A 26,040-nucleotide genomic window follows, 5' to 3' on the forward strand; every position below is an offset into this window, starting at 1 on the left:
TCCCACAAGTGAATTCTTACCTTTACTATTTCTCATCTCTACACAAACTGATTATAGATCTTAATCAGATGCATCTGCTCATGTCAGTATCGGAAGGAATAACCACTGCACGGTTGTTGTGGAGACGAAGTCCCGCCTTCACATTGAGGATACCCTCCATCGTGTTGTGTGGCACTACCACTGTGCTAAATGGGGTGGATTTCAAACAGATCTAGCAACTCAAGACTGGGAATCCATGAGGCACTGTGGGCCATCAACAGCAGAATTGTACTCGAACACAATCTGTATCCTCATGGCCTGACATATTCCTCACTCTGGAGGTATTGGCAGGCTTAAAAGTGGACAAATGTCCAGGTCCTGATGATTTATGTCCCAGACTGCTGAGGGAGGCAAGGGAGGAGATCGCAGGGGCTCTGACCCAAATTTTTAATTTCTCTCTGGCCACGGTGGAGGTGCCAGAGGACTGGAGAACAGCTAATGTGGTTCCGTTATTTAAGAAGGGTTGTAGAGATAAGCCAGGGAACTACAGGCCAGTGAGTCTCATGTTAGTGGTAGTGAAACTATTGAAGAAAATTCTGAAGGAGAGAATCTATCTCCACTTGGAGAGGCAAGGTTTGATCAGGGATGGTCAGCATGGCTTTGTCAGAGGGAGGTCATGCCTAACAAATTTGATTGAATTTTTTGAGGAGGTGACCAGGTGTGTAGATGAGGGTAGTGCAGTTGATGTAGTTTATATGGATTTCAGCAAAGCCTTTGACAAGGTCCCACATGGGAGACTTATAAAGAAGGCAAATGCACATGGGATACAGGGTAATTTGATAAGGTGGATTCAAAATTGGCTGAATTGTAGGAGACAGAGAATCTTGACAGAAGGATGCTTTAGTGACTGGAAGCCAGTGTCCAGTGGCGTACCCTAGGGATCTGTGCTGGGTCCCCTATTATTCGTTATTTATGTAAACGACGTAGATCACTATGTGGGGGGTAGGATTAGTAAGTTTGCAGATGACACAAAGATTGGCTGGGTGGTTAACGGTGAGGCTGAGTGTCTTGGGCTACAGGAAGATATAGACGGGATGGTCAAATGGGCAGATAAGTGGCAGATGGAATTTAACCCTGAAAAGTGTGAGGTGATACACTTTGGAAGGAGTAATTTGACAAGGAAGTATTCAATGAACGACATGACACTAAGAAGTTCTGAGGAACAAAGGGACGTTGGCGTGTGTGTCCATAGATCTCTGAAGGCGGAGGGGCATGTTAGTGGGGTGGTGAAAAAGGCATATGGGACACTTGCCTTTATCAATTGAGACATAGATTACAAAAGTAGGGAGGTCATGTTGGAGTTGTATAGAACCTTGGTGAGGCCACAGCTGGAGTACTGTGTGCAGTTCTGGTCACCACATTATAGTAAGGATGTGATTGCCCTGGAGTGGGTGCAGAGGAGATTCACCAGGATGTTGTCTGGGATGAAACATTTAAGTTATGAAGAGAGGTTGGATAGACTTGGGTTGTTTTCGTTGGAGCAGAGAAGACTGAGGGGTGACCTGATCGAGGTGTACAAGATTATGAGGGGCATGGACAGGGTGGTTAGGGAGCAGCTGTTCCCCTTAGTTGAAGGGTCAGTCACAAGGGGACACAAGTTCAAGATGAGGAGCAGGAGGTTCGGGGGGTGGGGTATGTGAGGAAAAACCTTTTTACCCAGAGGGTGGTGACTGTCTGAAATGTGCTGCCTGGGAGGGTGGTGGAGGCCTCACATCCTTTTGAAAAGTACCTGGATGAGCACTTGGCACGTCATAACATTCAAGGCTATGGGCCAAGTGCTGGTAAATGGGATTAGGTAGGTAGGTCAGGTGTTTTTCACGTGTCGGTGTAGACTCGATGGGCCAAAGGGCCTCTTCTGCACTGTGAGACTCTGTGATTCTGTTGAATTCCAGCTTCCATTTTTTTCTCGACTACATGTAGTGACACCACTGCTTCCGAGCAGGGTGGAGGTGATTGAGCAATTCCCCTGTCAATCACACCTGGGACCACACTGCTGTAAGTGATTGGAATTGGTTTTACACACATTACTTTTCTGAAACTAGTCTCACTCACTTCATTTTGCCAGAGAAATCAGCCTGCTCTTATGTGACGACGTTGCTATTGTTCTCTTCCATCAACAAGTGGCAACCACATAATTTACCACTTGTCTAATTATAAACCCCTCATAATTTTGGAGATGTTCCCTCCGTTCACCCTTTAATCTTCCCAATTCTAGCCATTTAGGTGAGAAGGCGACTGGTCCCTGAAAACACTATGTGAGCAGTTAACACTTTGGAGGAAAGGAGGGGGGGAAGAAATGGGAATTCAATTAACAGGAAAATGCTGCAAATCCTGTAAAAGCCTCTTGTTGCAAACGATTACTGAATCTACTTGTTTGAACCAGGTACTCGATGGGACAGACAGTCAGTATTCAGCAATGCAGATCGGGCAGCTTCAAGATGAGGAGGAGGATACCTCAAATACTCCTGGAGATGCACTTCTAGATGGCTTCACAAGTTCCACCCTGGGTACGTTGTCATGCCCTATTAAAGCAAACCAGGATATTAACTGCAGGGACCAAGTTAAGGATTGATGTTGACTTTCATGTTTGGTTCCTTAATGTCCCATTTCAAATGGCATTCTTGTTCTAAACTTAATTGTTGACAATATTAAAACACGTGCTTAACATTTTTAGGAATGCATTACTTAACACTCTTCATTATGTGTTGACTCCTCTCCATCCTTGATGTGTAACCATTTCAGCTGTTTTACTCAGCATTTTTGTTTTTGAGGGCACGAAATGGCACAATATTAAACACTTGTGGTGGAGACGAAAACCGGGGGCCATGAATATAAAATAGTCATTGATAAATCCGGCAGGGAATTCAGGAAAAACTTCTTTATCCTGAGAGTAGTGAGAATGTGGAACACAAGGAGCACTTGAGGTGAATACAGCTAGATAAATACATAAAGGAGAAAAAAATAGAAAGATATGCTGACAGGATGAGATAAAGTCGGTTGGAAGGAGGCTCAAGGAGAGCATAAACACTGGCATGGATTCTGTGCTGTAGGCTGTATGTAAAATAATCAGGACAGAATATAAATGTATTCTTTTAAAATTGATCACTGGTTTCTCTTTTGGCAATAAAGGCTGGTAAGGATTAGAGTTGAAGCATCAATTCTCATTGAAAAGAATGGAAGAATCTAATACACCTGATCAGAAAAACTTAGCGCATTTATTAAACGCATTTATTAAAATGTATTAGGGCTGTGGTGTCCATTGCTTGGACTTGTCCAGTATGTACTACTCGGGTTTGTTTCTACAAAACACTATATCTTGTGTGGTCCTGCTGAAAGCTTGCAAAGCCATTCCCAGCAAGGATTGCTGAATTCAAGTTTAGGGTGAAGCAGGTGCACAGCGGCACAGTTTATTAGATTCTGACCCTCCATGGCTGAGACATCTGCTATGGATAGAATGAACGTTTCTTTCATTGATCAGCTGTAAAGGGGAAATTAGGTAAGTACACCAGGGAGAAAGGAATAGAAGGATGTGCTGCTGGGGTGATAGGAGGTTCACGTGGAACCTATGCATGGCACAGACCAGTTGGGCCAAATGACCTATTTCTGTGCCATTCCAAAAAAGCCAGTGCACCCCTAGCTGGCATCCCACGTTCTACCTTCCGTAAATTTGAGGCTGTCCAAAGCTGCTGCCGTGTCCTAACCTGCAACAAGTTCCATTTTCCCATCACCTTTTATGTTTGCTGTCCTAAATTGGCTCCGGGTTAAGCAATGCCTAAATTAAAAATCTCGTCCTAGCTTTTAAGATCCCTCCAATGCCTCACCCCTTGGACTTACCTATATTCCTCCGAATCTTGCCTCTTGAGCATTCCCGATTTTAATTGCTTTCAGCTGCCTGAGCTCCAAGCTCAGGAATTCCCTCTCTTAACCTCTCTCTACCTCTCTTTCCTCCTTTAAGATGTTCTTTAAAAGCTTAGCACTTAATGGCCCAGGTCTCCGGATGGCTGGAGACCAGATGTACCCCAGAGGATGTGCTATGGGACCCCTCAGAAGTCCCAAGGACTGATGGGAAGTTTCAATTGCCAATGGGCAATTCTCCGGCATCTTTCGAAAGAGTCTTCAACTATGAGTTAGAGTCAGAGACTTGGGAGGGTTCGGATTAACTTTCCTGGATAGTTACCCAGGAAATATTAGACACACAAAAACTACGTTTAACTCCTGGGTAACCTACAGCTGTCTCCCCCTCCAACTCCCCTGAGCCTCTGACTCAGCCTCCCCCCCGCCATCCTGCCCAGCCAAGCCGACACTCGGACTCCCGCCTCACACTTCCCTCTGACTCCCAACCCCCGACGATCCAATTCCTTCCTCCTGCCCTGACCCCACCACCCTACCCAGCTGGCACACCACCTGCCCTGCCCACTTACTTCGCTCACACTCATTCACTAACGCACTGAAAAACAATTTAAATGTCCCAAAGCTTTCCACTGTGTTAGTGAATGAAGTAAAATACGACAGCTAATGCCATGAAAAGGGGGCGTAGCTTGGCTTACCCCGAAGACCCTGCACTACGAGGAAAGACTCCGAGAACAGCTAGGTACGCTCTGCATTTCTGAAGAGGCCTGGTTCAGAAATCAGGGCCAGAAATGTGGAGCTCCATCTTGGTGCAAAAAAAAATGGGAGCAATATGCCACTCCTCGGAAGGTTCAGCCTAGTAACTCCCTACGTGGCTCAATGTCAAACTTTGGTAACTATCCTGTAAAGCACGTTTGGGATGTTTTACTATGTTGGAGGTACTATATAAATGAAAGTTGTTGCTGTAAATTCCACGTACGTGAGATTACTTTGAACAGCTTGAATCCAGTTCCATAAGTCCTCGGCACAAGACTGCCTGTAATTCAGCAAACTCTGGCAAACATTGGATGAGCGCTGGGGAAGGGATTAGTCATTGTTCCACGACCCTAAAATGTTTGCTTTAAGATGCACCTGGTTTCAAACCAGTCAAAACAAAACTCCTACACTTGGTCAAAGTTTGATAATTTTTCACACTTTGACAGTGTTCCCAGCAGTTCCTAAAAGTTTTTTTTCAGCTCTATCTGTTTCCTATTATACTGGCTATGTTCCTTTCTTGATCTGCACGACACTGAGTTTCCCAGAGGTTTTGTTTGATCAGGGGGTCAGAGTTTGTACATACCACATGTTCTGGATTATCTCCTCCAATATACAGGATTTTATGGAGAGTGAAGGAGAGATTGTAGATTTTTCTGCAGAAGGCAACTTCAGTTTGTAAGTTGGGATATTTGAGTCAAGGCCCAAAGTAAGGGGCACTGCCAATGGAAGAATTAGCAGAACGTGACCAATATTGTCCCACAGGGATCTATCTATATTGGGGCCTCAACTATTCGCTATTTGTTAATGACTTAAATAATGAGATGAAATAATGAGCCAGATATTCAAGTTTGCCAAAGACACAAAGATGGGCGCTGTTATACACAGTACAGATGGAACCATAAAACTATAAAGGGATTTTATCAAAATATGGCAGATTCTTAGGGGGCTTGATCAGGTGGATGTGAGTGAATCTAGAACTAGGGATCTCTTATTTAAGACTGAGGAGAGAAATTTTTTCAATCAGGAGGTCATTGATCTTTGGAATTCTCTACCTGAGAGTGCAGTGGAGCCTGGGTCATTGAATATATTCAAGGTTAAGTTAGACAGATTTCTGATCTACAAGGGTTATGAAGCCAGGAAAGTGAAGCTAGGCCACAATCAGATCAACCAGGATCTTATTCAATGGCCTACTCCTGCTCCTATTTCTTAAGTTGTTATGCTCTTACATTAATAGATTAGTGAATAAATAAACTGCGGCAAATGGATTTTAGAATGGGCAAATATGAGGTAATCCACTTTAGACCTAAAAAGGATCGATCAGAATACTTTATAAGTTGTGGAAAGCTAAAAACATTGGAGATCCAAAGATAATTTGGGGCCCATGCACAAAGGTTATTAAAATGTTATGGACAAGTACAGAAAACCTGGCCTTTAAATTTAGAGGCCCAGAATACAATGCTGTACAAAGCCTCAGTTAGACCAAACTTGGACTGCTTTGTTCAATTCTGAGCACCATATCTTGGCCTTGAAAGGAGTACAGTGCATATTTACTAGATTGATACCTGCATTTCAAGGGTTAAATTAAAAGCACTTATTACACAAAGTAAGATTGCTTTCCCTGGAATTTAGGCGGTTGAGGGGTGATTTGATTGAACATTTCAAGATACTCAGTACTTATTGTAACTGCAGTTATATGGGGCTTTGGTGAGATCACATGTGAGGTACTAAGAACAGTTGTGGCCGCTTTACCGGAGGAAGGATATTCGTCAGAAGGGGTGCGACAAAGGATTTCACTCCCGTGCTCGCTGACCTACATTAGATCCTGATTAAGCAACTGCTCAATTTTAAATGTTCATTCTTGTTTCCAAACTCCTCCATGTCCTTGTGCCTCACCCCCCACATTTCTACAACCTTCCCCAGTCCTAGCACCCTCTGATAAATCTGCACTTCTCCAATTCCAGCCTGTTGAGCATCCTCAATTAATCCCACCACCATTGGTGGCCATGCCTTCGTTTGCCAATGTGCTAAGCTCTGGAATTACTTCCATAAACCTCTTTTTCCTCCTTTAAGACACTCTTTAAAACCTACCTTTTTGGTCAAGCTTTTGGTCATCTACCCTAATATCATCATATGTGGCTCAGTTGTTTGGAAGTGTTCCTGTGAAGCATCTTGTGATGTTTCACTACGTTAAAGGAGCCATATAAATTCAAGTTGTAAATTTGTTCCTGGAATAAGAGGGCTGTCCTGCGAGGACAAGTTAAGTAGAATGTTCTCGAGAGTTTAGAAGAATGAGAAGTGGTTACAATTAAGTGTATAAAATTCTTATTGTGTGACTAGGGATAGATACTGAGAAGCTGTTTCCCCTGTCTGGAGAATCCAGAACTAGAGGTCATAACCTCAGGATAAGGAGTTGGCCATTCAAGACTGAGATGAGGAGAAATTGTTGTGAATCTTTGGAATTCTCCACACCAGAAGGCTGTGGATGCTCAGTCAATGAGTCTTTTCAACACAGATTTTTGGACACAAAAAGAATCCAGGGTTATGAGGCTAAGTAGGAAAGTGGAATTATTGTAGAAAGTAAGCCATGACCTTATTGAATGGCAGAGCAGGCACAAGGGGGTGTATGGCCTATTCCCTTTATATTATGTTCTTGTGTTAACTGACAGGGTATGTAGCAAGAAACTGTTTCTTCTGGCTGAGACCATGGCTAGGGGGCAGGGTCTAAAAATTAGAGCCAAACCTTGTCGTGAGTGAAGTTAACAAATGCTTCCACGTGCAAAGGCTAGTGGAAGCTTGCAACTCACTTCCACAATTGCAAGTAATTTTAGATCAGTTGTTAATTATAAATCTGAGATTAATGGATTTTTAGTTAACCAAAGATATTAAGGGCTATGGGGCAAAGGTGGGTATGTGGAATTAATTCACAGATCAGCATGATATCATTGAATGGCAGGATAGCTCGGGCTGAACAGCCTACTCCTACATAAGAGTATAAAAAATCGGAACAGGAACAAACCATATTACCCATTCGGCCTGCTTCTCCAGTCAGTGCGATCGTGGCTGATCATCTGTCTCAACTCTACTTTCCTATTCGATCCCTGGATCCCTCAGTTTCCTGAGACAAGAATCTGTCTATCTTGGCCTTCAATATATTCAACATTGGAACATCCGCACCCTTTTGGATTAGAGAATTCCAAAGATTTGAGTGAAGACATTTTTCCTCATTTTGTTCCTAGATGATATGCCCCTTATCCTGAGTCTGTGCCTTAGCGGTTTAGATTCCCCAGCCAGGGGAAACAACCTCTCAGTATCTACTGTACCAAGCCACTTTGTAATCTTGTATGTTTCAATGAGATCACTTCTGATCTTCTAAACTCCAAAGGGCATTAGCCCAATTTACTCAGCCTTTCATCCCAGGGACCAATCTAGTGAACCTTTGTGTACTGCCTCCAATACAAGCGTAACCTTCCTTAAATATGGAGACCACAACTATGCACAGTACTGCAGGTGTGGTCTCACCAAAGCCCTGCAGAATTGGAACAAGGCTTCTTTACTTCTGTACCCCAATCCCCTTACAATAAAGGTCAATGTTCCATTTGCATACTAGCTTTGTATCCTGTGTACAAGTATTTTCAAGTCCCTCTGAACATCAAGATTTACAAGTTTCATGTCTTTTAAAAAAGATTCTGCTTTTCTATTTTATTCTTACTACCAAAATGAATAAACTCACACTTACCCACATTAGGCTCCACCACTCATCTTGTTACCCACTCAATTAATTTCTCTTTGCAGCCTCTTTGTGTCCTCCTCACAGTTTATATTCCCACCTAGCTTTGTATCGTCAGCATATTTAGATTCATACTCTCGGACTCTTTGCTTAAGTGATTGTAAATAGCTGAGATCTGAGCACTTATCCTGCGGCACTCCACTAGTTACAGTCTGCCAACTTGAAAATGCCCCATTTATTCCTAACTTCTACTCTCTTTCCATTAACCAATGCTCCATCTATGCTAATATATTACCTCCACTCCGTGAGCCCTTATCTTGCATGTTAACTTCTTGTGTGGCACCTTATCAAATGTCTTTTGGACATTAAGTATTTTTTTCTTAATTCTTTCACGGGATGTGGGCCTCACAGCATTTGTTGCCCATCCCTAATTGCCCTTGAACCGAGTGGCTTGCTAGGCGTTTTTATGACAATTGAGAATAGTTGTCATGATCACCATTAGTGAGACTAGCTTTATATTCCAGATTTATTAATTAGTTGAATTTAAATTCCACTAGCTGCCATAGTGATTTGAACCAGTGCCCCCAGATCATTAGCCTGGGATTACTCGCCCAGTGACAGTCCTGCTACATCACCATCTCGCTGTATGCTACATCTATTGGTTTCCCTTTATCTACCTTGCTAATTATGAATGTGAGTATGAATTAGGAGCAGGAGTAGACCATTCAGCCCTTTGAGCCCACTCTGCCATTCACATGGCTGATCTACTTCACCATTTTCCTGCACTTAGTAGTTAAATCCTCAAAAAACTCTAATACGTTTGTCAAGCTCGATTCCTCTAGTAAAGCCATGTTGACTTTGATCGTACTATGCTTTTCTAAGTGCATTGTTAAGACTTCTTTAAAAATAGATGCCAGCACTTTCCCAATGACTGATGTCAGCCTAACTGGCCTGTAGTTCTCTGTTTTTGTGTTCTCTCCCTCCATTCTTGAGTAGCGGTCTTACATTTGCTAACTTCCAATCTGCTGGGCCTGTTCTAGAATCGAGGGAATTAATCATAACCACATCCATTATCACTGCAGCTACCTCCTTTAGAACCCTGGGGTGTAGGCCATCAGGGTCCTGGGGATTTGTTGGATTTTTGTCCCTTAAGTTTCGCCAATATTTTTTCTCTGAAATGAATTACTGTTCTTGTGTTCCTAAAAGTGATGTGTAAGAAAGTTGTGGTAAGGTAGGAAGTTGTGATTAAGAAATGGCAAGCTTGGTTCATAATGGTCTGAAGATTATAGGAGTGGGGAGTTTTGAGATTTTGGTGGAGATTGCTTTAGAATTGGGTACTGCTTTGAGCCATCATCTCAATGCAAAGAGGATTATGTCGAGGAGCAAACCTATTTAGTATTGCGTACTTTATTGTCTGGGGTTGGTGGAGGAGTGAGGGAGCGCAGTCAAAAGGAATTTTCCAGAGTATTTTCCCCTTCGTGATCCTGTTTTTTCCTCCCTGTTGCTTGCTTTTCTGAGTGGCTGTTGTGGGATAGGAAATGGCTGGTTATGATGCTTAGGGCATCATGAATGTGTGGCAGGCTTCATGGATCAGCGCCCTTTTTTCTTACCCATCATTTCATATGTTTCATATGTAAGTCTAGAAGATCAGGAGGCAGATCTTCAAAGCAGGATTATAGTAATTGATAAAAGAAAGAAAATTTTATAGTCCTGCATTATAGAAAGCCCTGTAAGGAAGTTGGATGTTTATGACATGTTGGAGATTGAATTGTACAGTGTCCTAGAGGCCCAGCTTTGCAAAACCCTTCATTAAAGGCTGATGTGGTGACTTGAGTGCATTTTTAGAAGTAGAATGGTCTTTAGCCCATTTTTAAAAATTTATTTGTTCACAGGACGTAGGTATTGCTGGCTAGGCCAGCATTTATTGCCCATCCCTAATTGCCCTTGAAAACATGACGGTGAGCTGCCTTCTTGACATGCTGCAGTCCATGTGGTGGACGTACACCCACAGTGCTGTTCTGAAGGGAGTTCTAGGATTTTGACCCAGTGACAGTGAAGGAACAGCAATGTAGTTCCAAGTCAGGATCGTGTGGCTTGGAGGGGAACTTGCATGGGTGTTCCCACACACCTACTGCACTTGTCTAGGTGATAGAGGTCGCAGGTTTGGAAGGTGCTGTCGAGGTGTGGAGGTTGCGGGTTTTGAAGGTGCTGTCGAAGGAGTGGAGGTTGCGGGTTTTGAAGGTGCTGTCGAAGGAGTGGAGGTTGCGGGTTTGGAAGGTGCTGTTGAGGTGTAGAGGTTGCGGGTTTGGAAGGTGCTGTCGAAGGTGTAGAGGTTGCGGGTTTGGAAGGTGCTGTCGAGGTGTAGAGGTTGCGGATTTGGAAGGTGCTGTTGAGGTGTAGAGGTTGTGGGTTTGGAAGGTGCTGTCGAAGGAGTGGAGGTTGCGGGTTTGGAAGGTGCTGTCGAAGGAGTGGAGGTTGCGGGTTTGGAAGGTGCTGTCGAGGTGTGGAGGTTGCGGGTTTGGAAGGTGCTGTCGAGGTGTGGAGGTTGCAGGTTTGGAAGGTGCTGTCGAAGGAGTAGAGGTTGCGGGTTTGGAAGGTGCTGTCGAAGGAGTAGAGGTTGTGGGTTTGGAAGGTGCTGTCGAAGGAGTGGAGGTTGTGGGTTTGGAAGGTGCTGTCGAAGGAGTGGAGGTTGTGGGTTTGGAAGGTGCTGTCGAAGGAGTGGAGGTTGTGGGTTTGGAAGGTGCTGTCGAAGGAGTGGAGGTCGTGGGTTTGGAAGGTGCTGTCATCTATGGTGCTGTCTTTTTCCAGTGCCTTATCTAGTGAGGACCTTGGTCTAATGTCTCGCATGAATGACAGCATTTCTTGATAATGCAGTGCTTGCTCAATTGCTCTGCTGGAGTGTCAACCATCTTGAAGGTGCTCAGAGTTACCAACTTCTGAACCTGAGGTGAGAGTGTTGCTAGTAGGGCCCATCTGTCTGACCTCTCTCCCCCCCTCGCCAGCCAACCATTCCTGCGTGATGAAGTTGATGAAGTGCCTGCCTCTATCTAACATTTCCTAACAAGGGTGCAGTTGAGATTGGATGCAGAGATGCTGGACATTACTATTCCAGCATGCTGCCTTGCTAACTAACATTCTAAAGGAGTTAGAGAAATTACCAAATAACATATATGGCAGCTCAAGTTATGTATGGTGAGCACCTGCTGTGCCTGTTTAGCCGGTTGCAAGTTTGAAAGCCGAAATCACGTACATGGGGAGTTCTTGATCTTGAACTTATCAGAGAATGGTAAGATAGAGAGAACTTGGAGGCTGAACTAACCTGGGCTGCTTATGTACCCTCACTGACTGGAGAGAACTTTACAATGCAATTATATAGCGCCTTATTGCATGCCTTAAATGTTTCAAAGCGCTTTATGTACAATGAATTTTCTTCGAAGTTCAGCAGTTGTTACCTTGGCAAAGGCAACAGCCATTTTGTGCACAGCAAGATTCCACAAGCAGCAATGAGGTTAATGACTAGTTAATCTGACTTTGGTAGTGTTGCTGAGGGAGGAATGTTGGATGAAGACCCTGGAAGAACTTTTGACTCTTGTTTGAATAGTGCCATGGGACCCTTGACTTTCGCCTGAACCACCAGAACAGGGAAAGGTAACCTCTATCCGGTGCCTCATTCGACAAGTTTACACCTGCTGCAATGCAGTGCCCTCCTCCAGCACTCTGTCAGTCCAGGTTATGTGCTCAAGACAGACAGCAGATTAGCGTTGTGGATGCCTGAGAGTAGGTCATCTGCTTCTAAGTTTAACCAGGGAGTGGAACAAGTTGACCTAGAAAATGAGGAAGAAAAATTTATTTTAATTTAGAAAAGCAGGGGAGAAAAATAATTTCTCTTAATCTTACAGCAGTAAACAAATCTCATTTGTTAAGTCACATGGGCCACAGCCGGCAGTCCTCTGACAGCAGTGTTGATCGTTTTGTCGCAAAGGATGACTGCGTTGAGTCAGCAGATCTTGATATCAAGGTGAGATGTCTTTATGTTGTATTTCTTAATCAAGGTTTGAACAGAGTAAATAAGGCGAAACTGTTTTCACTGGTGCTAGACAAGAGTACACTGTCCAATTCTGGGCATCATGCTTTTAGAAAGGATATCGAGGCTTTGCAAGAGGATGCAGAGAAGATCTCTGCATTTCTCCAGTGCTGGCCTCTTGTATGTCCCTGAGTTTATTCACTCCACCATTGGCGGCTGCCAGGGCCCCTAAACTCTGAAGTTGCCTCCCTAAATCTCTCCACCTCTCTCCCCTCCTTGTAAGACACACTCTTTAAAACCTGCCGACAAGTTTTTGGCCACCTGTCCGAACAACTTATTCAGCTCGGTTTCAAATTTTGTTTGAGAATGCTTCTGTGAAGCTCTGTGGGGCGTGTTCCTGCATTTAAAGGTGTTATATAAATGCAAGTTATTGTTGTTAAAAGGTACCAGGGATGAGGGAATTAATTTACGTGGAGAAACTTAGACAAATGCGAATTGTTCTCCTTAAAGTGGAGTAAGTCGAGGGGAGATAAAGTAGAACATACGAACATAAAAATTGGGAGCCGGAGTAGGCCACTCAGCCCCTCGAGCCTACTCTGCCATTCATTAAGATCGTGGCTGATCTGATTGTAACCTCAACTCCACATTCCCATCACCTTGTTAATCAAGAATCTATCTAGCACTGCCTTAAAAATATTCTGCTTCCGCCAACTCTCTGTCTTAGGGGCAACGCCTTATTTTTAAACTGTGACCTCTAGTTCTAGATTCTCTCACAAGAGGAAACATCCTCTCCACATCCACCCTGTCAAGACCCCTCAGGATCTTACATGTTTCAATCAAATCGCCTCTTAGTCTTTTAAACTCCAGTAAATACAAGCCTAGCCTGTTAACCTTTCCTCATAAGACAACCCACCCATTCCTGGTATTAGTTTAGTAAACTTTCTCTCTCTGAACTGCTGACGCATTTACTAATAGAGGTGTTGAAAATGATGGCTTTTGCTGAGTCAGGAGGGAGAAATGGTGTCCACTGGTAAGTGAGTTAGTCACCAAAGGACAAATTTATGATGATCTGGAATCTGTTGCCTGAAAGTATGGTAGAAGCAGATTTAGTAATATCCTTCAAAAGGAATATATCAAAGAGAAAATAAATGGGAAGGAATGTGAGGGAGGGTTGGAGCTCAAAGAACTATCAGGCACAATGGGCCAAATGGCCTCCTGCACTGCATCATTCTGTTATATTCAAGGCTCCTGATGTTATCAAGGGAGCTTCTCCTTGGCACTGTGCCTTGTGGTAACCATTTCCTCTTCCAATGGTGACATTTAAGCTTTGACAAGGGAGCGATGTTTTACAATATCATTACTGCAGTGGTTAGTTATTAGTTCTCTGATAATGGAGTTTGTGTCTCGATGTTTCTGAAGTGGTCCTTCCCACAATGTCTCATTTTCAGTCAGCCCTGACCCTTGTGGCTATGAGTCTTAGAGCACCAAAACTGACCATTTTGACGTAAGTTTATGTTGCTCAATGAGATTTTGGATTACGTGATGATAGCGTCTGCTGTGGTAAATGTTAGGGTACAGCCTTGGTGTTTGGAGCCTTGTTATTGTGCATCTATGTTGAGCTATCCTTCATCTAAAACTCCTGAACATGGAAGTGGAGAAAAATGTCACTCACCAATACGGGCATCTCCACATCTTGATAAGGTTCTTTAGAGGGTAAGGTGAATGTGTAAATTTATGATGAACATGGAATTTCCATGCTGGATGGGAACACTTAATCTCATTTATCTTACTCTTTAATAATTTATGAATAGGGAAGTTGTGCTGACCTTTATAAAGCTCTGGTTAGGAGATTTACCAAAATGGTTGCAGGAATGGGGGAGTTTTAATAGCAAGGTTAGGTTGGAGAAGCTGGGGTTGTTCTCCTTGGAGTTAAAGAAAATTGAGGAGAGATTTGATTGAGGTATACAAGATTATGGCAGGTTTGGATAAGATCGGCAAGGAAAAACTCCCCATTAGCTGATGATACCAGGACTGTGGGACACAGATTTAAGGTTTTAGCCAAAAGATACAAAGGAATATGAGGAAGAACTTTTCAACACTGAGTGATAATGACCTGGAACTCCTGGAACACTCTGCCTACGAGTGTAATGGAAGCTGAGACGATTAATGATTTCAAAAAGAAATTGGAAGAGCAATTGGAAGGAAATAGACTTGCAGGGTTTTGAGGATAGAGCAGATAAATGCGACCGATTTTGCTCTGTGGAGAGCCAGGATAGACTTGATGTGCTGTGGCCATCTTCCATGCTGTTAATGACTGACTCAATATCTCTATAAATCATCCATGTTCTGCAATTTAGGATTATACGGAGGGAATATGAAATAATATAACATGATACATTTATAGCTCAGTAAACAGTTCAGCCTCTTGTATGAATGCAAGTTGCCTTAATGAATTGGCTTCCATTGTAAGCCCTATTCAGTATCCGTACTATGAATAAATCTAGACTCCCTTGTGCTTTCCAAAGTTACACAATTTTGCAGTGCTTCATATAATCCCAGATCATACAAATAATCTGTTTATATTATGTCATTCTTGTGTTCAAATCCTTTCTTGGCCTTGCCCCTTCCTATTTGCATAACCCCCTTTGAGACTGCATTTGTCCGAGATCCCTGTGCTCCTCCAATTCTGGCCTCCTGAACATTTCCGACTTCCTTTGTCCCATAAATGGCGACTGTGCCTTCAGCTGTCTAACTGCTTGAACTCTGGAATTCCCTTCTTAAACTACTCCGCTCCTGTACCCCACCCTTTACAACACTTAAAATTTGGCCAAGCTTTTGGTCACCAGTTCTTAATATCATCTTATGTGACTTGGTGTCTAAATTTTTTAGATAATGCTCTTGTGAGGCACCTTGGGACGTTTTAGTGTTTTATATCTGTTTATATAGTGCTATATCAATGCAATTATTTGTTGAATGGCTTTTTAAACGTCAACTGGAAGTATGAAGGAGCCAACTACCCTTGTTCCTTGTGGCTTGTGACATGCTGTTGGATCCACTGTCCACCACCTCCTGCCCTGTTAAATGTGAAGCAGGTATAGTGTTGTCGCGCCAGGGTTGCCCAGTGAAAATGCTTGGAGACTTTCAAAACAACATTACTCTGTGAAATGTGTAAAAGTTAATCTAATTGGCTTCTTACAGTGCTGGTTGGGAAAATAAGGGCGATTGTGGCCTTGAGGTTAGGACAGTGCCTCTATCAAACTAGATTTTATGACAGCCCCAGATTAGAGGAGTTTGTAAGAGCTGCACCTTGTCTGTCTCTCTTAGTCATTGAAAGCTAACATGCAGGTGCAACAGGCAATTAGGAAGGTTGATGGTATGTTGGCCTTTATTGCAAGAGGATTTGAGTACAGGAGTAGCGAAGTCTAGCTTCAGTTGTATAGAATCTTGGTTAGACAGCACCTGGAATACTGTGTACAGTTTTGTTCCCTTTATTGTTATTGCCATAGAGGGAGTGCAGTTAAGGTTCACCAGACTTGTTCCCGGAACTGTCCTATGAAGAGAAATTGAGGAAACTGGGCCTGTATTCTCTAGAGTTTCGAAGAAATAGAGGTGATCTCATTGAAACCTACAAAATACTTAAAGGGATAGACAGGGTACGTAAAATGTTTCAAAACAAAAACAGAATTACTTGGAAAAACTCAGCAGGTCTGGCAGCATCGGTGGAGAAGAAAAGAGTTGACGTTTCGAGTCCACATGACCCTTCAACAGAACTGAGTGTAGTTAGGAGAGGGGTGAAATATAAGCTGGTTTAAGGTGGGGGGGCGGGGGGAGAGAAGTTGAGGGTGAGGTGGTTGTAGGGACAAGCAAGCAGTGATAGGAGCAGATAATCAAAAGATGTCACAGACAAAAGGATCAAAGAGGTGTTGAAGGTGGTGGTATTATCTAAGAAAAGTGCTAATTAAGAATGGATGGCAGGACACTCAAGGTACAGCTCTAGTGGGGGTGGGGTGGAAAGACTGACAAGGTATTAGTTATAGATTTAAAAATAATGGAAATAGGTGGGAAAAAAAAATCTATATAAATTATTGAAAAAAACAAAAGGGAGGGGGAAGAAACGGGGTGGGGATGGGGGGGAGGGAGTTTAAGATCTAAAGTTGTTGAATTCAATATTCAGCCCGGAAGGCTGTAAAGTGCCTAGTCGGAAGATGAGGTGCTGTTCCTCCAGTTTGCGTTGGGCTTCACTGGAACAATGCAGCAAGCCAAGGACAGACATGCGGGCAAGAGAGCAGGGTGGAGTGTTAAAATGGCAAGCGACAGGGAGGTTTGGGTCTTTCTTGCGGACAGACCGCAGGTGTTCCGCAAAGCGGTCGCCCAGTTTGCGTTTGGTGTCTCCAATGTAGAGGAGACCGCATTGGGAGCAACGAATGCAGTAGACTAAGTTAGGGGAAATGCAAGTGAAATGCTGCTTCACTTGAAAGGAGTGTTTGGGCCCTTGGACGGTGAGGAGAGAGGAAGTGAAGGGGCAGGTGTTGCATCTTCTGCGTGGGCATGGGGAGGTGCCATAGGTGGGGGTTGAGGAGTAGGGGGTGTTGGAGGAGTGGACCAGGGTGTCCTGGAGGGAACGATCCCCACGGAATGCCGCCAGGGGGGGTGAAGGGAAGATGTGTTTGGTGGTGGCATCATGCTGGAGTTGGCGGAAATGGCGGAGGATGATCCTTTGAATGCGGAGGCTGGTGGGGTGATAAGTGAGGACAAGGGGGACCCTATCATGTTTCTGGGAGGGAGGAGAAGGCGTGAGGGCGGATGCGCAGGAGATGGGCCGGACACGGTTGAGGGCCCTGTCAACGACCGTGGGTGGAAAACCTCGGTTAAAGAAGGAGGAGGACATGTCAGAGGAACTGTTTTTGAAAGTAGCGTCATCAGAACAGATGCGACGGAGGTGAAGGAACTGAGAGAATGGGATGGAGTCCTTACAGGAAGCGGGGTGTGAGGAGCTGTAGTCGAGGTAGCTGTGGGAGTCGGTAGGCTTGTAATGGATATTGGTGGACAGTCTATCATCAGAAATTGAGACAGAGAGGTCAAGGAAGGGAAGGGAAGTGTCAGAGATGGACCATGTGAAAATGATGGAGGGGTGGAGATTGGAAGCAAAATTAATAAATTTTTCCAGGTCCCGACGAGAGCATGAAGCAGCACCGAAGTAATCATCGATGTACCGGAGAAAGAGTTGTGGGAGGGGGCCGGAGTAGGACTGGAACAAGGAATGTTCCACATACCCCATAAAGAGACAGGCATAGCTGGGGCCCATGCGGGTACCCATAGCCACACCTTTTATTTGGAGGAAGTGAGAGGAGTTAAAGGAGAAATTGTTCAGAGTGAGAACAAGTTCAGCCAGACGGAGGAGAGTAGTGGTGGATGGGGATTGTTGGGGCCTCTGTTCAAGGAAGAAGCTAAGGGCCCTCAGACCATCCTGGTGGGGGATGGAGGTGTAGAGGGATTGGACATCCATGGTGAAGAGGAAGCGGTTGGGGCCAGGGAACTGGAAATTGTTGATGTGACGTAAGGTGTCAGAGGAATCACGGATGTAGGTGGGAAGGGACTGGACAAGGGGAGAGATAAGGGAGTCAAGATAACGAGAAATGAGTTCCGTGGGGCAGGAACAGGCTGACACTATCGGTCTGCCAGGACAGTTCTGTTTGTGGATTTTGGGTAGGAGGTAGAAGCAGGCCGTCCGAGGTTGGGCGACTATCGGGTTGGAAGCTGTGGGAGGAAGATCTCCAGAGGAGATGAGGTCACTGACAGTCCTGGAAACAATGGCTTGATGTTCCGTGGTGGGGTCATGGTCCAGGGAGAGGTAGGAGGAAGTGTCTGCGAGTTGACGCTCAGCCTCTGTGAGGTAGAGGTCAGTGCGCCAGACAACAACAGCACCACTCTTGTCAGCGGGTTTGATGACAATGTTGGGGTTGGACCTGAGAGAACGGAGTGCAGTAAGTTCAGAGAGAGACAGATTAGAACGGGTGAGAGGAGCAGAGAAATTGAGACGGCTAATGTCACGCCGACAGTTCTCAATGAAAAGATCAAGAGAAGGTAAGAATCCAGAGGGAGGGGTCCAGGTGGAAGGAGAATATTGGAGGTGGGTAAAAGGATCCGTTGAGAGAGGACTCCTGCCCAAAGAAGTGAGCACGGAGACGAAGACGGCGGAAGAAGAGTTCAGCATCGTGCCGAGCCCGAAATTCATTGAGATGAGGGCGTAAGTGTATGAAACTAAGTCCTTTGCTGAGCACTGAATGTTCAGCATCGGAGAGGGGAAGGTCAGGGGGTATAGTGAATACGCGGCTGGGGCTAGGATTGGAAGATGGGGTGGGGACGGAGGGACAAGCAGGGGTGGAGGGTCCCAGATGGGTGTTGGTGTCGATGAGTTGTTGGAGCTTGCGTTCCTTAGCACTTGAGAGAAAGAGAAAAAGTTTCTTGTTGAGGCGTCGGATGAGGCGAAGAATAAAATGAAACTGGGGGCATGCGCAGCTTTGAAAAAGGGTGCGGCGGTGCTGCTGGAGGGAGAGGTCGAGTGTGTTCATATGGCGGCGCATGGCACTGAGTGTGGATCTCAGAATGCGAAAATGTTTCCCCTGGTTGGGGAGTCTAGAACCAGGGGACACAATTTCAGAATAAGGGGGAAGCCACATAGGACTGAAATGAGGAGAATCTTTGGAATTCTCTACGCCAGAGGGCTATGGAAGGTTACTCATTGAGTATGTTTAAAGGAGAGATTGACAGATTTCTAAATACCAATGATGTAAAGGGATATGGGGATAGTGTGGAAAAATGTCACTGAAGTGGGTGATCAGCCATGATCATATTGAATTGGCGGAGCAGGTTCGATGGGCTGAATGTCCCACTCCTACTCCCATGTTTCTATGTTCCAAATTATTCGAAGCTTAAATATAACCATTAATAGGTTTTTTATTGGGATTAATTCAGAAGCTGAGGAATAGGAACGGGTGAGCTTGAAGGCTGCTGCTGTACATCCTCCCAGCAGCCAAGGGGAAATGTTGCATCAACTATATAAATGTAGGGGCAACTTGAGACAGTGGAGTTGCGCCTTTTAAAGTCAACATGTCAACCAAGCATGGTTCAACAAGTTCACCTTTTTTAAACTGAGCACGAAACTATGCACTGGTGAGACAAGCAATAAGGCATTATAAAAGTATAATCTGGTACGTTGTTAACTGTTTATTTTGAGATATAATGATGCATTCATATAAAGACCGAGATTGTAAGTACTGTGTACAGTTTTGAGCTCTACGCTATATGAAAGATGTTGAGCCAATAAAGTGGGTGTAGTGCAGATTCACTCATAGGAGCCACATAGGACTGAAGTTTGGCTGGAAATAAAAAAAACTGCCAAGAAAGATCTGTCGAATTGGACCTATTTTTGTTAGAGATTATGGGATGTTTAAAATTCTAAAAGCTTGGGACTGCTTCCAGTGATTGAAGAGGGTCTAGAACCAGGGGACATAGATGTAAGGTTGATTGCAACAGATTTAGAACTAAGAGCACGAGAAACCTTTTCTACATCGGAACTTGTTAGGGCTGTGAAATGGACTACTAGAGAAAGTGATCAAAACAGACTCTGCCTATAATTAAGAATATGTTGTGTAAGCAGAAAATGCTGGAAATACTCAGGTCAGAAAGCACCTGTGGAAAGAGAAAGAATAGCAAAGATAGGTGTCCCACACAGGGACACACTGACTGAACACCGTGCTAATTTTATGTTGATGGGTTGAGATGAAGCAAGGTCGGGAGAGGCTTGTGTGGAGCGCAGACCTATTTTTGATATTTGTTTAATTGAAGATGAAGGAATATGTTTACACACATTTCATGCTGTTAATTTCTTGATTGTCAATATGAAGTTTCCTTGACAGCTGAGGACCATACTTACAAGTGCAGTTTGATTTTGCTTATCTGTACAGAGATTTTAATTAGTATTTATAGTTCCTGCCTAGTCAAGAGTTGATATTGTTTCCAGCATTCATATTTTGGCAGACTTCTGCCAATTCCAATGTTCTGTTTAGTTCTCTCTGTGTAATGGTAATACCTTGCAAAGTTTTGAGCTTGTTTAGAAGACCATCAAGCCTGGAATTGCAGAAGGAAGATGTTTGGCCCACTCTGCCTGTCTCAGAATGGGCTCCCTGTTCTGGTGCTGTGGACCCTTATCACATTTCCCTCCTCATTGAATCATAGAATCATGTAAGTTTACAAAACAGAATGAGACCATTTGGTCCTTCTTGCCCATGCTAGCTGGCAACTAGCCCCTCAACCTAATCTCATTTTCCAGTTCTTGCTCCATGGTCTTCAAGTGCATATCCAAGTACTTTTTAAATGTTAATGAGGGTTTCTGCTTTTATCACCCTTTCAGGCAATGAATTCCAGATCCCCACCACCCTCTGGTTGGAAAAGCATTCCCCCGGGTCCGCTCTAACCTCCTACATCTTATCCTAAATCTATCCCCCGATTATGGATTCCTCAACCAAGGAAAGTAGGGCCTTCCTTTTCCACACAATGTAATTTTATACACTTAAATTCAGTCTCCCCTTGGCCTCCTCTGTTCTAAAGCAAATGATCCTCGCCTACCCAGTCTTTCCTCATAACTAAAATTCTCCAGTCCCGGCAACACAGTTGTAAATTCTCTCCGTACCCTCTCATCCTTCTTAAAGCGTGGTGACCAGACCTGTACGCAGTACTTCAGCTGTAGACTAAATAGTGTTATATACAGCTTCAACATAACCTCCCTGCCCTTACATTTTGTGCCTCAGTTAATAAAGGCAAGTATCCCACGTGCCTTCTGGACCACTTTATCTACCTGTTCAGCCACCTTTAGGGATCTGTGAACCTGCACTCCAAGGTTCCTCTGTACCTCTACATTTCTCAGTATTCTACCTCTGCTGTTCTATTTTTCCTGAATTGCTCAGTCATTTAAAGAAAACAATTAGGTGCTGCACTGGAGAGTGGAGGGGTCGAAGGGGGAGTTTTAGAATGTTTCTGGATTCTGGCATTAAGATGGGCTGAATTGCCACCTATTCATAATCAACTTACTTAGCAAAAGTTCGATGTCACTATCCTCGCAATGTCCAGTAAAGGTTGGAACACTGATGTGATGTTAGCCAGATTTGGGCCCATAATGTTAACGGGTTTTATTGTTACTACACAGGCAATGGGGTAGCCCTGCATTGTTCTTCCAACAGGATTTGGGGGAGCAAAAAGATTTGAAACCACCCCCCCTCCACATCCTCATTGGCAGCTGCTCATTATCATATAAATGCGATCCATTTATTATTGTGGCAAAAAACTCTTAAATTGTTTAGCACAATGCATTACATTTTGAAGTTCAGTCCTAGGGTCTGTAGGTAAACATTCGTATGCAACTGATGCCTGATTTATTCATTTCATTGTTGCTTGCGAATCAACTGTTGTTTTTGGTGCTGTTGGTTTCAGGAGGCATGGTGGCTAGGGTACGGAAAGATTCTGCACTCTTTTTTAGAAGAGGGCCGTGCGATGGTTAACATCTGTTGGAACAGATAGACAGCGTATCCATAGAATGGCATCTTTCAACTGTGCAGCACTCCCTCAGCATGCTGTACCAACCCAGATTACGAGTTCAAAGCTTGTTATTAGTCTCAAACTCTCAGTTCTGAGTCAGAAGATTGAAAGTGTAGCCAATTTATATTGGAACAGGAAATGTACCAGAGGAGTTGGAGAGAAGCGCAGGGGCTTCTGATGGCGGAATAGGAGTGGAATGTCATCAGAGATGGTAAATTGATTGCATATGGGGAGGAATTTCATCTAAATAACTTGCAAAGATTTTACTGCAGATGTGATTGGTTTGGGAACTCAAAAACCCAAAGAGCATTTGCATGTCAAGGAGTTGCATATTGTGCCCTCCACTTTAACCTGAAGCTTTCTGTGAACCTTGTGTTAACACGGCTCCTCTTTGACAAGTATTTCAGTCTGTGTCCCTTTGGCATATTTGTGCAACAGAAGGTTTCCCTTTGATGTATCTGTCCCACTGAATGGTGAAGTCATGTTGCAGGTTTTCCCGTGAAAGTATTAAAAAAAAACTCGCATTTCCAAAAGGCATTCGATAAGGTGCCACACAGCAGGTTAGCAGGCAAGATAAGGACTCATGGAGTGGGGGTGATCCATTAGTATGGATGGATCATTGGTTAATGGATAAGGTTAGAGAGTAGGGATAAACGGGACGTTTTCAGGTTGACAGGCTGTAACTAGTGGAGTGCTAGGACTCAGCTATTTGCAATCAATATTTTTGACTTAGACAAAGAGTCCGATAGTAATGAATCTAAGTTTGCTGAGGATGCAAATCTAGGTGGAAATCCAAGCTGTGAGGAGGACACAGGCTGCAGAGAGATATAGGCAGGTTGAGTGAGTGGGCTGCAAGGTGGCAGATGGAGCATAATGTGGGGAAGTGTAAGCTTATCCATTTTGATCGTAAGGCTTGAAAAGCAGAATATTTTTGAAATGACGTGAAACTTGTAAATAGAAGTAAAATACTGTAGATGCTGGAAATCTGAAACAAAACCAGAAATTGCTGGAAATACATAGCTGGTCAGATATCATTTTGGAAAGAAAAACTGAGTTAAAGTTTCAGATCATAATACATCGTCAGTTCTGATGAAGGGTCATCAACCCAGGGGAGGTAGTGGCGTAGTGATATTGTCACTGGACTAGTATTCCAGAGACCCAGGGGAATGCTCTGGGGACCTGGGTTTGAATCCCACCATGGCAGATGGTGAAATTTGAATTCAATAAAAAAATCTGGAATTAAGAACCTGATGATGACCACAAAACCATTGCCAAATGTTGATAAAAACCCATCTAGTTCGCTAACGTCCTTTTAGGGAAGGAAATCTGCTGTCCTTGCCTGGTCTGGCTTACATGTGACTCCAGATCCACAGCTCTCTGAACAAGGGAATTTAGGGGTGAGCAATGAATGCTGGCCTAGCCAGCGACGCCCACATCCCATGAACAAATATTAGAAAAAACCCGAAATGTGACATTCTGTAAAGTGCTTATCCAGTTAGATAGTTGGGGGATCGAATGCCACTCTAGGACCTGAGTGTATCATCCAAGCTGCATTGGGTAGTGCCGAGAGATTGATGCGTTGTTGGAGGTATCACCTTTTGGATGAGACCTGTTCTCACTATTTGCCACCATTCCTTCCTCAACCAACACCACCAAACGTTGGTTAACTGGTCATATATCTCATTCTGGTTGTGGGATCTTGCTCTGCACAAATTGGCAACCATATTGGCTGGACATAATAGCCCCAAAAAAAAGTAATTCATTGGATGTGAAGCACTTAGGGCAACCTGTGACTGTGAAAGGCGCTGCATAAGTGCAAGTTTTTCCTCCAGTTCTATAATTGCCACAAAATAATTTACATCCATGTGGCATTTTTCTACTATATTTTCCTTTTGAATTTAATCAATCTGCAAGATTTCATTTGTCCTGTTTGCTCACTTGGATGGCATCAATGGGCTGAATGGTTTCCTTCTGTGCTGTACTGACTCCATGACTCACTTATTCTCAGGATTGTTGCATTCCTTGTATTTTCAGTAAGTTTCTCTCGCTGTGCACTTTTCCATATTATAATTTTGTTTTACAGCTTTGCCTTTGGGAGTGTACTTGGGAGTGTTTCTAGGTGGAGTGCAAATGCCAAAAACCGTGTAATTTCTCCCACCTTTGGTGGAACTTGTGAAGGTGCTGACCTTTGCCATTCTGTCAAATTTGGAATTTTGGTTTTTTGCCCCTGATGTTCACCTGCCGTTTACAGGTGAAACCTGAAGGCAGATTCCAGGACCTGCAGCAGTGTGGATCATGGATATCTGCTCTTGCACCCTGCTCAGCTGGTCATTTCTTACGTGAAAGCCTTCATGACTTGGGTATCAGCAGGCTCCTCTCCGCTGATGGATTGCAGAGGGCTCTTACTTTGCGTTCACACACCTCACTTCCAGCAGAGGTTGCTGGATGGTGAATGGGAGTGCAAACCTGGGCCAAATCCCCCCCCACCCCTGTGACCTCTCTGATCAGAACAGTTCTGCTATTCGCTACTACAAACAGCTGAGTGACTAGAAAGGGCCACTGGCGGAATACCTCATGGCTCAATGAGTTCAGGGAAAGTGAAGTGTTTGATTGTATAAGTGCAAACTTGTACACCTATCTGTTTTTGTCCAAAAACAGCCCTGCAGGATAAAGGGAGACATTGGCCATTATACGGATGAGAACGCTGCCCCTCTGGTCCATTGTGTTCGTCTCCTTAGTGCATCTTTTCTTTTAACGGGACAGAAGAATGGTAAGCAACATAATTTGGGTGGCTTTAGCAATTCCTTGTTTTGTCTTCACTGTGGAATATTGACCGTCATGCTGGACTTTGCTTTCATCCAGGCCTCATCCCCGACAGAGAAGTGAGGGTCAGTGTCAAAGCACTGGCGGTGAGCTGTGTTGGAGCTGCCATTGGACTTCATCCTGAGGCTTTCTTCAATAAACTGTACAGGACTCCACTTGAAGTTTTAGAGAGTCAAGGTAATGGGAAGGGCAGAAATATTCGTAAGCCCATTTATTACAACAAAAGTTCATTGATTTTTCTGTCAGTGCGATCTTCTGATGTTGAAAGAGTGTCAGCCACACAAAGGAAAGCCATCTTTTCATTGCAGAATTAGTGCATTGGAATATATCTGCTGTATGTTAAAAACGGGAATTGACCACTTCATCCTCTTCACCTGTTTACATCTCTCTCTCCTTCCAGCACCCTCTACCATCATCGCTCAACCTCCATCTACCATACTCTCCATCCCTATCTCCCTCCTCCACCTCCGGCTTTATCTCCCCTCCCTTCTACTCCCCACAATCAACCTCATCCTCCTCCTATTCTTCCTTCCCATTTTCCCTCCTTTTCCATTCTCTCCCCTTCCCTTCTCCTCCTCCATATTCTGCCTGTTAATCCCCCTACCCTGCCAAACTCACCAGGGATTACACTATTTGAGGTTTGTCATGGACAGTATCTGCAATGTCACAGAAACAGAAAAATGCTGGAAATACTCAGCAGATCTGGCAGTATTTGTAGAGTTAAAGAAAGGTAATGTTTTCCGGTCAATAATCTGTTGTCAGAACTGATGAAAGGTCACCACCCTGAAACATTAACTCTGCTTCTCTTTCCATAGCTGTTGTCTGACCTGCTGAGTAGTTCTGGCATTTTCTGTTTATTTTAGATTTCAAGCATTATTTTCCACTCTTGCCATCTTGAATGTCTGTCATGTTTTTGCCTTCATAGTCATCTGCTGTGAACTTATGCTCCCTTTGATTACCCTGAGAGCATGAGGGACTCTCGTGGAATATGGTGTAGAGCCCTGGGATGGCAGGGTTGTTGTATGTGGAAAGATTGGGTTGACTAGGCCTGTATTCATTGAAGTTTAGGAGAATCAGAGGAGATCTCATTGAAATGTATAAAATTCTGACAGGGCTGGACAGACTGGATGCAGGGACAATGTTTCCTCTGGCTGGGGGAGGGGTGGGATCTAGAACAAGGGGTCACAGTCACAGGATATGGGGTAGACCATTTAGGAATGAGATGAGA

General features: G+C 44.1%; 1 protein-coding gene across 4 annotated transcripts in view; it reads left to right on the forward strand.

Annotated features, from left to right (window-relative positions):
* htt (huntingtin) overlaps positions 1 to 26,040 on the forward strand; it is a 231,156-nt gene that overhangs the window by 66,042 nt on the left and 139,074 nt on the right. For 3 of the 4 annotated variants that reach the window (XM_078561165.1, XM_078561183.1, XM_078561194.1), the window contains 4 exons: positions 2,423 to 2,546; positions 12,271 to 12,389; positions 24,648 to 24,759; positions 24,852 to 24,989. In XM_078561165.1, coding sequence (XP_078417291.1) covers positions 2,423 to 2,546; positions 12,271 to 12,389; positions 24,648 to 24,759; positions 24,852 to 24,989 — 493 coding nt within the window. The remainder of the gene's footprint in view (positions 1 to 2,422; positions 2,547 to 12,270; positions 12,390 to 24,647; positions 24,760 to 24,851; positions 24,990 to 26,040) is intronic. The other variant, XM_078561173.1, reaches the window with a different exon arrangement.

Source organism: Cetorhinus maximus, chromosome 2, assembly GCF_964194155.1.
Source record: "Cetorhinus maximus chromosome 2, sCetMax3.hap1.1, whole genome shotgun sequence".
Lineage (NCBI taxonomy): Eukaryota > Metazoa > Chordata > Chondrichthyes > Lamniformes > Cetorhinidae > Cetorhinus > Cetorhinus maximus.